Here is a 14028-nt window from a genome sequence, read left to right as displayed (position 1 = left end):
GGGTGGCTTCGGGGCGTAGGCAAGGAGCGCGCCTTTGCCCGCAAAGGCCTAAGGGAGCTGTAGTCTGGTTCCCAGTCTCCAAGCGCTGAGCGGGTCTTTTCCTGGGGCCTGGTGGTGGGGCAGTCATCAGAGGCGGGGGGGCTTATATCAGAATCAAACTTTGTAGGCGCTTCTGGGTTTAGCCCCTTACCGCGATCCCAGACAACGGGTTTTGGATTGGAGAGCTGCAGAACTCAGGGCGACAGGTCCCTCCAGCCTACTGGCTCCGCCCGTGCCTCAGTTTCTCCCTCAACGGCCGGGGTGCCGTTTGGGTGAGTCAGGACCAATGTCAGGGCGGAGGCGGATGGTGGTTAGCCTAATTACGGCTTTTATTTTTACGATGATTATGCCACCTTTACACAGTAGTCACTGGTTTATTACCAGGCTGGCACTCTCCGCGGGCTGGTTTTAGCAGCCCGAGATACCGCGGTGGTCCCGACACGAGGCCCGAGCCCATAAACCAGCCTTGCAGCGAGGGCCCGCAGCGAGTACTACCCCTCCCCTTTGTTTTGAAGCGGAACCAATCCGGGAGAACCGAGTTTGGCTTTAAAACCGCCAGGGCTGTAGGCGGGGCCTGGCCCCTACTTGGGGCGGGGCTGGGGCTCAGGTTACGTCAACCAAGGCGAGGGAGGGAGAAGTTGCCTGGAATAGAAACTTGGCCAAGGGCCCAGGGGACTGCTGACTTCTGACTTTCTTGCCAAGCTGTCGTCTCTCTTGCTCTTTAGGGCTCTTGCAGTCAGCAAAGAGTAAACACATTCAGTGACATAAACCAGTGTACGAGACACTAGAAAGGCAGAGTGGAGAAGCAGTTAGTGTTGCTGACCTGGGAGTCAGGACGCGGAGTTCAATTCCCAGCCCCGCGGCTGTCTCGTATGCACCACTCACCCATTGTATGTGCACTTCCGCTCTCTTCACAAACAGCGAGATCCTCATACCCGGCCCAGAAATAAAACAGCCTTTCCCGCCAGACCTCAGTTTTCCTTGGAAAACTAGAAGCAGCAACAGTGGCTTACCTCTGGTGATCCTTTCAGGGGTTCAGACTTGGTGGAGTCCATGGCTTCCCCCCAGGACCACAAGGAGAAAGGCAAGTTACTGATCACGTAGTTGCTGTCCACATATAGCTCCCCAAACTGGTGAGAGCAGAAGGACCAAAATCTGTAAAAGGGCCTAGCAGACCTGGCCAATTATGTGGTCTTCAGTGGCTGAAAGCACACGTGACTTCTCAACCCTGTTCAGCTAAAGGAAGGTTTTGCTGCAGAGGTCAACCGTAGCCAGGGACACAACCCCACCAGGGAAGCTGCTACTTAGGGGCTGAGTGAGAGATCTCAAGAAGGTTGGGGATTGGAAGCGAGAGCTAAGACTATTACCCCAACATTATCACCACCACCAGCTCTGGGGTCTCTTGATAACCAGGGCCTGCTGCACTTGCCTGATAACACTTGTCCTCTCATCATCATAGATCTTTCAACCACCCCAACACACACAATTTCACTTCATTCTTTCCAATTCCCTTGTCTCCTAAGTGGAGAACTTTTAAGAGAAGGGAAGGGATAACCCATTCTGATATCCATTCTTAAACAACCTGGCTTACCACAGACAGGAGTGAAGGCTGGCAGAGGAGTAGGCTGAACAGGGATGTCTGTCCAGGAGGAGATCAGGGTCCTGGGAGATGGAAGGTGTTATATGTGTTTAGTTTCCTGGAGGGGTTGCTTATGAGGTGTTTACGATGTGGTTGCCTGTGAGGTAAATAATGGATGTATACATACAGACTTTTTTCCTGGTATGTAATTATTAGTCATTCATTCTTTGTGTATAGTACATTTACATATGTTTTAAAGTTAGACTTAGCAATATTCCCCTTTATATTTTCTTGGTTTTTGTCATGTCTAAGCCAACCCCACTCCTAAATTATGGATTATTCTCCAGTAGATGTTTAATCGATTTGGAATGTATCTTTATGTAGGATGTGTAATAGGAACTAACTTGATTTTTTTCCCCTCCTGAATGGATAGGGAGTTGTTTCGAGTTATTTGCTTTGAGAAGTCACCCTTATCATATACTAAGATCTACATATACATTGATCTGTTTCTGGACTGTCTTCTGTTTTATTATCTGTTTATTCCTGAGCCAACACCACAGTATTTTAATCATTATACTTTTATGATATGTTTTGATCTCTGGTCCCTGCTTCCTGAAGCACACTTTTTTCTTGGCCTCTATCACCTAATACTTGTCTATTTTTCTTTCTACTTCTCTGGCTACTCCTCAGTCTCCTCCACAGATTCTCTCTTTCTGCTCATCCCCTAAACATTAGTGTCTTCAGGATCCTTGCTCATTTTCATTCTATACAGCTTCCCTGGGTGATCTTATCCACTCCCATGCTGATGACTCTCAAATACATATTTCTGTTCCTAATGGTGTTCCTAAATATCTCTTCACTGTCCAATGGAACAGCAAACCTAACAAAAACTGAACTCATCTTTTCTCCTTACCTATACCCCAGTAAAGCTGGTCCTCCTCTGGTGTTCCCTCCTTCACTGAATGGCACAACTGGTCATAGAGTTGCTGAAGTAAAAAACCTGCTTGTCTTCTTGACAGTCTCTCTCTACCCCTCCTCCTCTTCCTGGGCTCAACCACCATGCTCATTGGACCTCCTAAATATCTCTGGGGTTCACCCAGTTATCTCCACCCCACTGTGACTACCCTAGTTCAGGCCTCTTTCACCATCTTTTCTGTGAGATATTATGGAAAAAACCCGAAAGAACTTTTTGGCCAATCCAATCGTTGGGTAATTCCAGTTGCTAGCTCTAACTGGTATCCCTGCCTCCTCCTTTATCCTGCCTGTAATCTAGACCCAGTGTAGTTAAATTTATAAAATGTAAATGTAATTATGTCACTCCCCTACTTAAATCTTTCAAAGGTTCCCCCACTCCCCTACCGGATCAAGTTCAAACGCTTTAACGTGGCTTATAAAGCCTTGCCATGATCTGGCTCCTGTTTGTCCATCACAGCCTTAACTCTTCATAAGCTGAACACTTTTTAATTCCTTGAATAGAGGATGCTCTTGTATCTCAAGGTCTTGTTAAAAAACAAAGTTCAACTGAAGATTTGAAGATCTAATTGGATTTATTTAACAGTTCATGAATCAGGCAGCATCCCATCTAGTAAATACGAAGGCACTCTGAGGGGCTGTTCAAAATGCAAGACTTTTATAGAAAGGGGGGGGCAGGATAAGGAGGTTGTAAGCAAAAGGAAAGAAAGGATTAGGGGGAATGTTGGGGGACTTATCTTGCAGATTACCTCACTAGCGCTGACTAGGAAATTCCAGACTGGTTAGTTTAAAATTCCACTCCAGGAGAAGCTGAAACTGCTACTAGGTTAGGAAATGAGTCTTGGTGAGATTTAGCACAAGTGAATCCGTTTGGGGGTTGTTTCTTTCTAACAGTCTCCAGGACCACCAGGCCCTCCTCTTTACCTTTACTCATCCTACAGGTCTCAGTTTCCTCCGGGACCACTCCTCACTCCCACCCCCTCTAGGTTAGGCGCTCCTGTTCTTCGCGTCCGCTGCCCATGTATGCCTTACTATATAATTCATCACATTGCATTGAATCTATTAGGCATTGAACACTTTGCGGACAGCGCCTGCCTCTGGCTTCTTCGCTGCAGAGTCTCCAGCACCTAGGACAGGGCCTCGCACGAAGTGGGTGCGCAGCGAATACGGAACGCAGGAGAGAACGGATGCATGCGGGCGGGTGTCCTTTGGAAGGCAGCGCTAAGTGGCTGAGAACCCATGGTTTCCCTGTAGGAGAAGGGCTCAGCGGACTTGCCGGACGGTGTTAAGAAGGAGAGCTCAGAGCTCAATTCCCACCCCCCCAGCCCAGCCTCCGCCACACTGACGCGGCGCCCCGCCCACTTTCCGGCAACGGAACCGGAAGTGGAGGCCGGGTTTCCCATGAGGCTGCGCGGGGCGCTTATTCAAACCGCACGGAGAGTGGGGAGGAGGTCATGATGGCGGCCCCAGAACCGGAAGTGCATTCCCCGGCCGCAGTCTCTGGTAAGGCGTGGGGTCCGGAGCTCGAGGAGTCTGTTTCCTCCCTACCGCTGCTCCTTCCAGTCACTTAGCCCCTGGCCCCTTCTCTGGCCTGTCTTCCTTGTCCCCATTTCCCGGCGTCCCTCCCAGTTCTGACTCGGCCCCGTTGACTCCATCGCCCCCAAGGCCCTGGATTCCATTGGTTCACCCCCCTTTTCGCGACGGGTTCTGGGCCCTGCTTGACTACACTTTCTCTCAACTCGTTTTCCCAGATCAGGGCCTCCACTTTGTGAGCAGAGCCCCAGTCGCTGCCTCCGAAATCCTCCACCCGTTCCCCACAAATCCCGCCGTCACTTCACCTTAGGCAACTGGGATCCGGAACCTTCGCGCCACCGCCCACAGGGGAGTTTGCGGAGGGAATCTGCATGTGTCGGGGTATCGCCTCCGCAGTGGTGGCCGATGTCGCCACAAGGGAATGAGAAGACTGGCTTTGGCCTTTTAAGTTTTTCATTTTTCTCTCTTGTCCCCCTGTGCACCTACCAGATTTGGAGTGGTGTGAGAAGTCGGAGGAAACCCACGACCCCCAGATAGAACTTGAGACCACCTCCCCCCAGGAACCTCCCAACCCTTCGGAGCCCCTTCGCCCCAGAGTCTGCGTGGTGCCAGTGGTGTTTCCCGGGCCTGTCAGCCAGGAAGGGTGCTGTCGGTTTACTTGTGAACTTCTGAAGCATATCATGTACCAACGCCAGCAACTCCCTCTGCCCTACGAACAGCTTAAGCACTTCTACCGAAAACCTCCCCAGGTGGGCACAGGCTTTGGGAGAAAATTGGTGGGGAGACTTTGTGGCTATTAGATGGTGGGCAGGTAAAAAGGGCGTCTAAGGAATCTTCAGGCCTGTCAGCCTAAGCAGCTGTAAGGGATGTTTCAGCCCTATGGCTTCTGTCCCTTTCTACCCACGCTGGTCTTTTTTTTTTTTTTTTTTGCGGTGTGCGGGCCTCTCACTGTTGTGGCCTCTCCCGTTGCGGAGCACAGGCTCCGGACGCACAGGCTCAGCGGCCATGGCTCACGGCCCCAGCCACTCCGCGGCATGTGGGATCTTCCCGGACCGGGGCACGAACCCGTGTCCCCTGCATCGGCAGGCGGACTCTCAACCACTGCGCCACCAGGGAAGCCCTGATCCTTTAATTTTAGTGTCTTTTCTGTCCATATCCTCATCTCTTTGTTTCTATGTTATATTTTCTGTGGGTTTATATTATGTTTATATAAATTTATATAAAGTTCCTTGAGTTTATATTCTAACACTTATATCAGTTTTTTTTCTTTTTTGGCAGTCATAGTCTTAAGAGCTTTTTCTTAATTTTTACATGTTCCTTTTAAATTGCATCCTGTTGTTTCCTGTCTGTATGAACTTCTCTTACCTGTGGATGTTAATTATTGTATTTTTGAAGCTTTTCTCTGTCGCTTGCAGTGTCTCCGTTTCTTCCGGATTCCTTTTCCTATTTATTTGTTTTTGTCTCTTTCATGTTAGAGGCTTTTATAAATATTTAAGAATAAGTCATTGAAAGTTCTGTGTGCATGGCTGGGCCTCTGAGCTAGCTGATAGCCTTGAAGGATATTGGGTGAGAAAGTAATGGTAGTGATAACAGGAAAGAAGATTGGTCTAATAAAGGTGATTCTGGAGTGGTCTTCCAGTTAAGCATGGCAAATTGAACACATGCTTATCTGTGCTCCCATCTGAAATACTACTAAATGAGAGAAATAGGAAGGAAGGAAAGAAAGAGAGAAAGAGGACTTCCAAAACATTCTGTCTGGGTGGAGGAAATTGGCAGGTGATCTAAGGGTCCTTGCACAGGTGTTCCCTCAGTCCCCATGTGTTCACTTTTGTCTTCTGTGGTGCTTAAGTGGACAATGCCTGGGCCTTTATGGGCTTCTGCATTGTGAATCATTTCAAACTTCTCAGGGGAGTCCCCTCTGTCAGTACTTGGTATTCAGCTCTTTCGAACTCTTTCGTCTGCTTTCTCTCTTCCAGAAATTTGTTGTTGCCTTTGGACACTGTTGTCTATTTTCCAGTTCTTTTTTTTGCAATTTATTTATTTATTTATTTTTGGCTGTGTTGAGTCTTTGTTGCTGTGCGCCGGCTTTCTCTAGTTGCAGCGAGTGGGGGCTGCTCTTTGTTGCGGTGCGCGGGCTTCTCATTGCAGTGGCTTCTCTTTTTGCGGAGCGCGGGCTCTAGGCGTGAAGACTTCAGTAGTTGTGGCACGCGGTCTCAGTAGTTGTGGCTTTGGGCTCTAGAGTGCAGGCCCAGTAGTTGTGGCGCACAGGCTTAGTTGCACCGCAGCATGTGGGATCTTCCTGGGCCAGGGCTTGAACCCGTGTCCCCTGTGTTGGCAGGTGGATTCTTAACCACTGTGCCACCAGGGAAGTCCCTTCCAGTTCTTTTTGCCCTTGGGAGTCCTCTTTCTCTCCCCTCCTTCCCTCCCTTCCTGTCTCCCTCCATTCCCTCTTTCCTTCCTGCCTTCCTTCCTTCCTCCCTCCCTCCCTCCCTCCCTCCATCCCTCCCTTCCTTCCATTTGCCATGTTTAACTGGAGGATGAACTCCAGAATTTATTAGACCAAATAATCCTCAGTCTTGTTATCGCTCTCAGCACAGCAAAAATTTGCCACCTACCGTGCCACCACATCTCCTTGAGTATTTTAGTTGCTAATTTCTGGATGCCTCCTGCTTCAGAACACTGTCTTTGCTGTTCTAAGTGTGGAAGAATTATGATTTTGTACAAAGAACATAGTTTCCTTTTTGATACATTACCCTCTGATAAAACCCAGTGTCTTGCCTGTGGCAGTTCACTGAACTGGAAATCCAGTCCCATAAATCTGCTCCAGCCCAGAGGGTTCTTCAAAGGTCATTAGCTTTCCCCTACTTGCAGAACTTCTCTGTCACCATTCTTTGTCCTCACAGGCAGAGGAAGTGGTGAAGAAGAAACCTCGGGCCACTGCCGAGGTGAGCAGCAGGAAATGCCAACAAACCCTGGCAGAACTGGAGAGCGTCCTCAGCCACCTGGAGGGTCTCTTTGCCAGGACACTAGTACCACGAGTGCTGATCCTCCTTGGGGGCAATGCCCTCAGTCCCAAGGAGTTCTATGAGCTTGACTTGTCCCGCTTGGTCCCCAACAGCATGGACCCGAGCCTGAGCACAGCAGCTTGTTTGCGCCGCCTCTTCCGAGCCATTTTCATGGCTGATGCCTTCAGTGAGCTGCAGGTTCCTCCACTCATGGGCACCATTGTCATGGCACAGGGTCACCGCGACTGTGGAGAAGACTGGTTTCGACCCAAGCTCAACTACAGAGTGCCCAGCCGGGGCCACAAATTGACTGTGACCCTGTCCTGTGGCCGACCCGCCATCCCAGCTACAGCCTGGGAGGATTACATTTGGTTCCAGGCACCAGTGACACTGAAGGGCTTCCACGAGTGAATGGGAATGCTCATCGTGAACACAATGGCTAAATTATCTTTCCCCCTGTGGCACCAAGTCACCCATCTCTTGCTTGGAGCTAGTTAATTCCTGGCGAGAGGAAGGTTCTCTCCTTCTGGCTGCCTGCCTCCCTTAGACTTCCCGGGGGGCTGATGGTATGGTTAGGGCTGTAATAATCATCACTGAACAAGCATCTCTTTGAATCAAAGGCTGATTTTCCCAGAGGGTTCTGGGTCAGGTGTTTCTTTTGGGGGTTGGAAAGCAAACATGGGCCCATAGACGGACACCCCTATGGAGGTGACCCTTTTCTGCTTTTTGCTGTGGCCTTTCAGAATTTTTACCAGGGACATAATGTGGATATGACTCATGAACTTAAATATAAAATGTATGGATTAATGTTACATTTTCCTGAAACTCTTTTAGCTTAAAGAGACTTTCCAGGCTTGAGGTTAGAGTATTTTATCTTCCCCCTTGGCCTCTTATGCTTTGGGCTTCCATGATTTTTTTTTTACTAATGATTCTTTCTCTTCATCAGCCCCAGGCCAATCTGGGAAGTTAAGTGACTTGGCCAAGGTTCTATAACAGTTCGATATCAGAGCTGGGGCAAGAGTTCTCATCAGCTAACTCCTAGCCCGATGTTCTTTGCTTGCCACGTGAGTATGTGTACCCAAAGCAGAGGTCACGTGGGGGAAGGGAGCTGAGAAAAGAAAACCGAGAGAGTCTTTGCAAAGCCTGATTGAACCATAGGCTAAGGCACCAAGACTGCCCTGCAGGCTCACTTCCCTGAGGCCAGATGTCCCTTCTGGAATTCTGCCCTGCCTCTCTCCATTGCAGTTGCATGGTGGCTGCTGGCCGTTACTGTTGGCAGTATTGTCCTCAGGCAAACCCTGCTCTCCTGCCTGTGGCTGTCCTTCCTAGGCTACATTTCTGGCTTGGCCATCCTGAGCCTTACTGTTATCCTCTCCAGCCTGATGCTGTCCTGTCCACTAAGCACTGAGGCCCTTTGTCCCTGAGAACACCTGCTTATTTCTTGGAAGCAAGTTGAAGACAGAATCCTCATCCTGCTGGTGTTGGAGATAGGGGTGTGTGTTTGAGAGTGTGTGTGTGTGTGTGTGTATGTATGTATGTGTAAATGGGGGCAATATATACTATTTTTCACGTTTTAAGAATGTTTTATATTTTAAGAAAACATAAAAATAGTTTATATTTTATAGTAGATTTTAAGCACTTTACATACATTATCTAATCTAATAACCTTGAAAAGTTCATATTATAGTCCCCATTTTATAGATGACGCTTGGGGAGATTGGGGAGGTTGAATAACTTGCCTAAGATAAGTGTCGAAACCTGGATTCATGAGATTGAATAACTTGCATAGGTGTCAAAACCTGGATTCAAACCCAGTCCAGCTGGCTCCAGAGGCTCAGTGCTTTACACTGCTGTACACCCTGTGTGATTTTACTCTGAGCTAATTAAACAGGGTTTGCCCTACTGAAGGTGGCAGAATTGGAAAGCAGCAGGACTTCCGTCTCTGGCTTCAGATTGTGTTTCGTGACATGGAACCTGCCATTTATTGGTGCGGAGTAAATATGGAATCAATGCAAACAAAAGGTTTGAGATCTTTTCTGTGCTGTGTCCACTTGAAGCATATTCCACCAGCTGGACTTTGCTGGTTTTGTGTCTGATATTACCTTACAGAAGAGGAGCAGGGCCATATCTCCCACTTGGGAAGGGACAGGCTAAGGGGTCTGCCTAAAGGGAGGGAGAGTTTTGAACAAGTTATAAATTGTTTTGAGATGTAAGACACATTAAGCCAAGTCAGATCCCTCAAGTACTACTTTTAAAAGCCTTCATAAACAATGTCTAGGCAATCAAAACAAAGTAATTATTCAGGTAATTTAGACACTTCTCTGTCGGGTTGGCATTGGGGCCAGGTCATTCTGATTTCATGAGTTCTCCAAAGGAATCCAGAAATTAAAATATCAGTTAATAATTTTATCAATAAATCCCATCTCCTCTGACAACAAGCCTGCTGAGGCACCTGTTTATCTCTTTTTAAAAATTTATTTATTTTTGGCTGCATTGGGTCTTCGTCGCTGAGCATGGGTTTTCTCTAGTTGTGGCGAGTGGGGCTACTCCTCGTTGTGGTGTGCGGGCTTCTCATCGCGGGGCCTTCTCTTTGTTGCGGAGCACGGGCTCTAGGTGCGCGGGCTTCAGTAGTTGTGGCACACGGGCTTCAGTAGTTGTGGCTCGCGGGCTCTATTGCGCAGGCTCAGTAGTTGTGGCGCGCAGGCTCAGTAGTTGTGGCGCACGGGCTTAGTTGCTCTTTGGCATGTGGGATCCTCCCGGACCAGGGATCAAACCCGTGTCCCCTGCATTGACAGGCGGATCCTTAACCACTGCGCCACTATTGCAAGTCCCTGTTTATCTCTTAACCTTGGCTGGGCACTCCAGAGATGGATGTGAAGAAATAGTATCTGGCCCAGGGAGTGAAGAGCCCCAGCTTCAGTGGGGTTCTGGCCTTTCATCTGTTGCCACCACTTTCGCCTAAAAGCAACAGTTGTGGGGCTTGAGGTAGGTAAATGTAGGTGGTAGGGAACATGTAGTTGTTAATGTAAATGTTGATGGGAAAGTGTAGTCTGTAAAATCACCCATTTTGTACCCCTCTTCGCACCCTCCTTTCCCAAGGTATGGCCCTATACCTTGCCCCATTGCCTAGGCCCCAGCTACCTGTGCCGCAGGGCTAGTGGGATCTTAATTCCCCCACCAGGGATTGGCTCAGGTCCTCAGGCAGTGAAAGCGGGGAGTCCTAACCAACCACTGGGCCACTGGGGAACTTCACCGCCCCCGCCCCCCCCATCACCTTGCCTAGGTCTTTGTAAGACCTGGCTTTGCGGGGGATTAATTGCCTTGGTATCCTAGAGCCAAGAGGATCTCAAATTCTTTTCTGCATAGATAATTCTGAGGCCAAGAAAGGACACGACTGGAGTGAAATAATATAGCTAGTGTCGCTGTTGCATTTTTCTTCCCAACCCCCCACTGCGTATACAGTGAGGACTCAGTAAATGTCGACCGTGTGTAAGGGCTTAGGGAAAGCAAAAATATCCCCAGAATTTGGCTTATTTGGACCTCCAACCTATCACTGTATCCTGCCTATTTGGAGGGGAAAACCACGCTGTTGCCCTGACAAGTGAACACCTCCCGACACCTACTCGGGAAAGGAAGCGGGAGGGAGCTAGTGTACCCCCAGGCTTTTCGGAAGGGCTCCATGGGAAGAAGGGCTGGCAGGAGGCCCTAGAAGGTTGAGCTGCAGGAGGTCGCGTGCGTGAAATCCCGCTTCCGGTCGGATGGAAGGGCGGAGCTTTAGGTCTCGGTGGACACCGGCTTCTCCTAGCAACCGGGCAGGCGTTGAGCAGAGCCGCTGGAGCAATGGACGAAGAGAGCCTCCTATTGTCTCTGGAGCTGGCGTCCGGTAGTGGGCAGGGCCTCAGCCCGGACCGTCGGGCCTCACTGCTCACTTCCCTTATGCTGGTTAAACGCGACTACCGTTTCGATCGGGTCCTTTTCTGGGGCCGCATCCTCGGCCTCGTCGCCGATTACTACATCGCGCAGGGTCTGAGCGAGGACCAGCTCGCACCGCGCAAGACCCTGTACAGGTGGAGGCGGCGCCCGGGCTGGCTGAGGCCACAGGACGATACTGAGGAGCCGGGGGCTAGCGAGGGCCAGGAAGGGGTGGGCGCGAGGTAGGATCGAAAGGGGAGAGGTCCAGGAAGCGAGTGGGCGAGGTCCTCCCTGGGAGGATACGTGGGGAGGGGCGCCAGAGAAACTTAGAGACTGGTGGGTTTATAATGGACGTGTGGCAAGAACGGAGGCAGGGCAAGGTGAAAGTTTCTGGAGAATGAAGACCCAGAGTAGACGTCAGGTGGTGGACCTGCTTTTTCAAAGAGTTCAGTTTGGAGAAGGGTCAGAAGCCTTGAGGGGGGTGGGGAGCTGTTTGGAAGTGGGCCCTGAAGCATCTTTGGTGGAGGTGTTGGCTCACAGGAGGCACTCTAGGAAGTAGTGAACGAATGTGGAATGGGAGAGAAGGGATTTAGAACTGAAGAAATTTCCCTGGACAGTGCCATACAGGACCATCCAGCCTCTTTTTGACTACCCCCGACGATGGGGAGCTCATCATCTTACAAGCATTCCGTTGAGGCCGCAGGAAGTTGGAGACTTCATTTATCTATCCATGCATCAATCCAACATTGATTGGATGTATCCTGTGCTAGACTTGGGGTTAAAAAGATGGCTAAGACTCACCCCTATCTCCAAGTTATTCACATCCTAGGAAGGGAGACCAATGGGTAACCCAGCAATTACAGCAAAGTGTCTTAAACCTGGGACAGAGGTGTACACAAAGGGGTGCCAGGGTGGGACATTCTCCTAGAGAGTAATTAGATAAGATTACTGAGATCTGATCTGGAGTTCTCTAGGAAAATGTGGGAGACAGGCATGCCAGTTAGAGGGAACAACTGCAAGCTTATTGGCTTGGGCTGGCTTTGGGTGTTTTGGGAGAATAGTGGGAAGACAAACATGGCAGTGGCAGCCTAGGGTGTTATGTTGAACTGGATGGAGAGGCCAAGCGGTTTGAACTTTGTCCACAGGCTATAGGGAGCCACTGAGGGCCTTTAGTCAAGAAGAGCCTGCTCAGACCTGAGTGGGTAGAATGGTCTGGAAGTGGGTGAGCATTTGGAAGTCCGTTGCAGTGTCCAGATGAAGGGGGACTGAAAGGAGGAGGTAGCTGAGGGAGTAGAGGGAAGGGATTGGAAAGATTTAAGTGGTAGAAGTGGCAGGACTTGTGACTAAATGGGGAAAGGTGAAGAGGAGGTTAAGGTTGACCCTTCCTTCCAGCTTAGGCAGCTGGGTAAGTGCTGGTGCCCCCCACTGGGAGAGAATTCAGGAGGTACTAGGGAAGGCCTAGTGAATTTGGTGTGACGTGCCTATGGGGCAGGGTGGTAAGGAGGCATATTAAAGTACAGATCTGGAGTACAGAAGAAAAATTTGGACTGAAGATAGAGATTTGAGACTCACTCTATTCCAATCAGTTTTTATTTCTTTGGCACCTAGTATGTGCCCAGCATTGATCTAGGCATGGGGAATTCACTGAGAAAAGAGACAAAGTCCTTGTCTTCATGGAGTTTACATTTTAGTGTGTATGTGGGGGAGGGGAGACAGACAATAAATAAACATACACATATACTGCATACACTTAGCATTGGTGCTAAAGGAGACAGAGAATACAGGATGGGGTACTATTATAAATAGTAACATTTGAGAAGAGACCTGAAGCAACTTGAGAGAGTAAGCTGTGTGTTTATCTCAGGAAAAAGCATTCCAGGCAAGTGCAAAGGCCCTGAGGCAGGTGTGTGCTTAGTGTAGTGTGGAACCCTGAAGAGGCTAGTGTAGCTAGAGAGAAGTGAGTGAGGGGAACCATTGCAGGACATGAGGTCAGAGAGGGTCCGAGACAATTGTGCAGGGCCCTGTGGGGCACTGTAAGGACTTGGCTCAATGGGAAGTCACTGGAAGGTTCTGCACAGAGACACGATCTGGCTTAGGTTTTAACAGCGGGGTGGGGACTGGACTGAAAGGGGAGCAGGTATGGACATGGGGAGACCGGTTAGGAAGCTACTGCAATATCTGGGCAAGAGTAGATGGTGGCTTGGACAAGGGTGGAAGCAGTGGAGGTGGTGAGAGGTGGCTGGATTCTGGATGTCAACTAGGGAGTAGCTGGGGTTCTAGGGGTCAGGTAGGTGAGACTGTGGAGAGAAAAGAGCAGTGAGAATAGATCCTTGGAAGTACTTAAGGCACTGGAGGAGGGAGAAGGGAGATGTCAAAGGAGATAGAAATGGAGATGCGTTCGTTGGCTTTTAGGTCCCATAGATGACCTTCTTTGGAGCAGTTTCTTGGGGTGCCAGGGGCAGAATCATGGTGCAGTGGTCAAAGAGTGAAAGTGAGGGAGAGCAAGGGCTGCCACAGAGCAAATTGTTCTCGCTTATGATTCAGAATTGGGGAAGAAGTGGGCGGGACAGGAAAGGGGCATTTTCTAGAGGGGCATGGATTTGAGGGCTGTTGTTTTATAAAGCTGGGGCGTTTTCATGTTGTGAAGGAGCCAGTGGAGAGTGAAGGGAGGAAACGTGAGCAGAGAGCAGGCTGGGGATGCAGGCCCTACGTGGATGAGGGAGGAATGGGAGGATATCCCCTCCTGGCAGGATGTGAGAAAGAAGGGAAGACCTCAGAGGAGGAGAGCTTCTTGGGCCTGGGCTGGGCTTTCCTGATAAGTGGGGGGAGATGGCCATGCTTTCAGCTCAGCAGGCAGGCTGAGCATGAATTTGGGGCCCACAGGAGCAGAGGCACCTGCAACTGAGGAAAGTTCAGCTTCCAGAAACTCATCCGGGACCTCACAGTCCAGATATCTATCTAGGAAGAAGCTCTTGGAATCTTGGCATG

The 14028-nt window shown here is 49.7% G+C and overlaps 2 protein-coding genes across 3 annotated transcripts in view; both read left to right on the top strand.

Annotated features, from left to right (window-relative positions):
• The first annotated feature begins 3981 nt into the window (after window positions 1-3981).
• Window positions 3982-7940, top strand: MAD2L1BP (MAD2L1 binding protein). Its single transcript, XM_022582004.2, has 3 exons — window positions 3982-4093; window positions 4613-4872; window positions 7027-7940. The coding sequence occupies exons 1-3, from the start codon at window positions 4045-4047 to the stop codon at window positions 7537-7539; spliced, it is 822 nt and encodes a 273-aa protein (XP_022437712.1). The 5' UTR covers window positions 3982-4044; the 3' UTR covers window positions 7540-7940.
• A 113-nt stretch (window positions 7941-8053) lies between these two features.
• RSPH9 (radial spoke head component 9) overlaps window positions 8054-14028 on the top strand; it is a 16232-nt gene continuing 10257 nt past the window's right edge. For both annotated transcript variants that reach the window (XM_022582003.2, XM_089918691.1), the window contains exon 1: window positions 8054-11195. In XM_022582003.2, the coding sequence (XP_022437711.2) occupies window positions 10969-11195 (227 nt within the window). In that variant the 5' untranslated portion in view covers window positions 8054-10968. The remainder of the gene's footprint in view (window positions 11196-14028) is intronic.

The sequence above is a fragment of the Delphinapterus leucas genome, chromosome 10 (assembly GCF_059928025.1).
Source record: "Delphinapterus leucas isolate spDelLeu-1000000601 "Yukka" chromosome 10, BTC_Dleu_Yukka2, whole genome shotgun sequence".
Taxonomy (NCBI): Eukaryota; Metazoa; Chordata; class Mammalia; order Artiodactyla; family Monodontidae; genus Delphinapterus; species Delphinapterus leucas.
Note: the sequence above shows the minus strand (reverse complement) of the source record. Positions and strands in the feature narration are given on the sequence as shown.

What these genes read in the sequence shown, in the direction of transcription:
- MAD2L1BP (XM_022582004.2), top strand. Translation starts at nt 4,045, where the DNA reads ATGATGGCGGCCCCAGAACCGGAAGTGCATTCCCCGGCCGCAGTCTCT. An exon ending in TTCCCCGGCCGCAGTCTCTG is followed by an intron (nt 4,094 to 4,612) that starts GTAAGGCGTGGG and finishes TGCACCTACCAG; the next exon opens with ATTTGGAGTGGTGTGAGAAG. An exon ending in TCTACCGAAAACCTCCCCAG is followed by an intron (nt 4,873 to 7,026) that starts GTGGGCACAGGC and finishes TTGTCCTCACAG; the next exon opens with GCAGAGGAAGTGGTGAAGAA.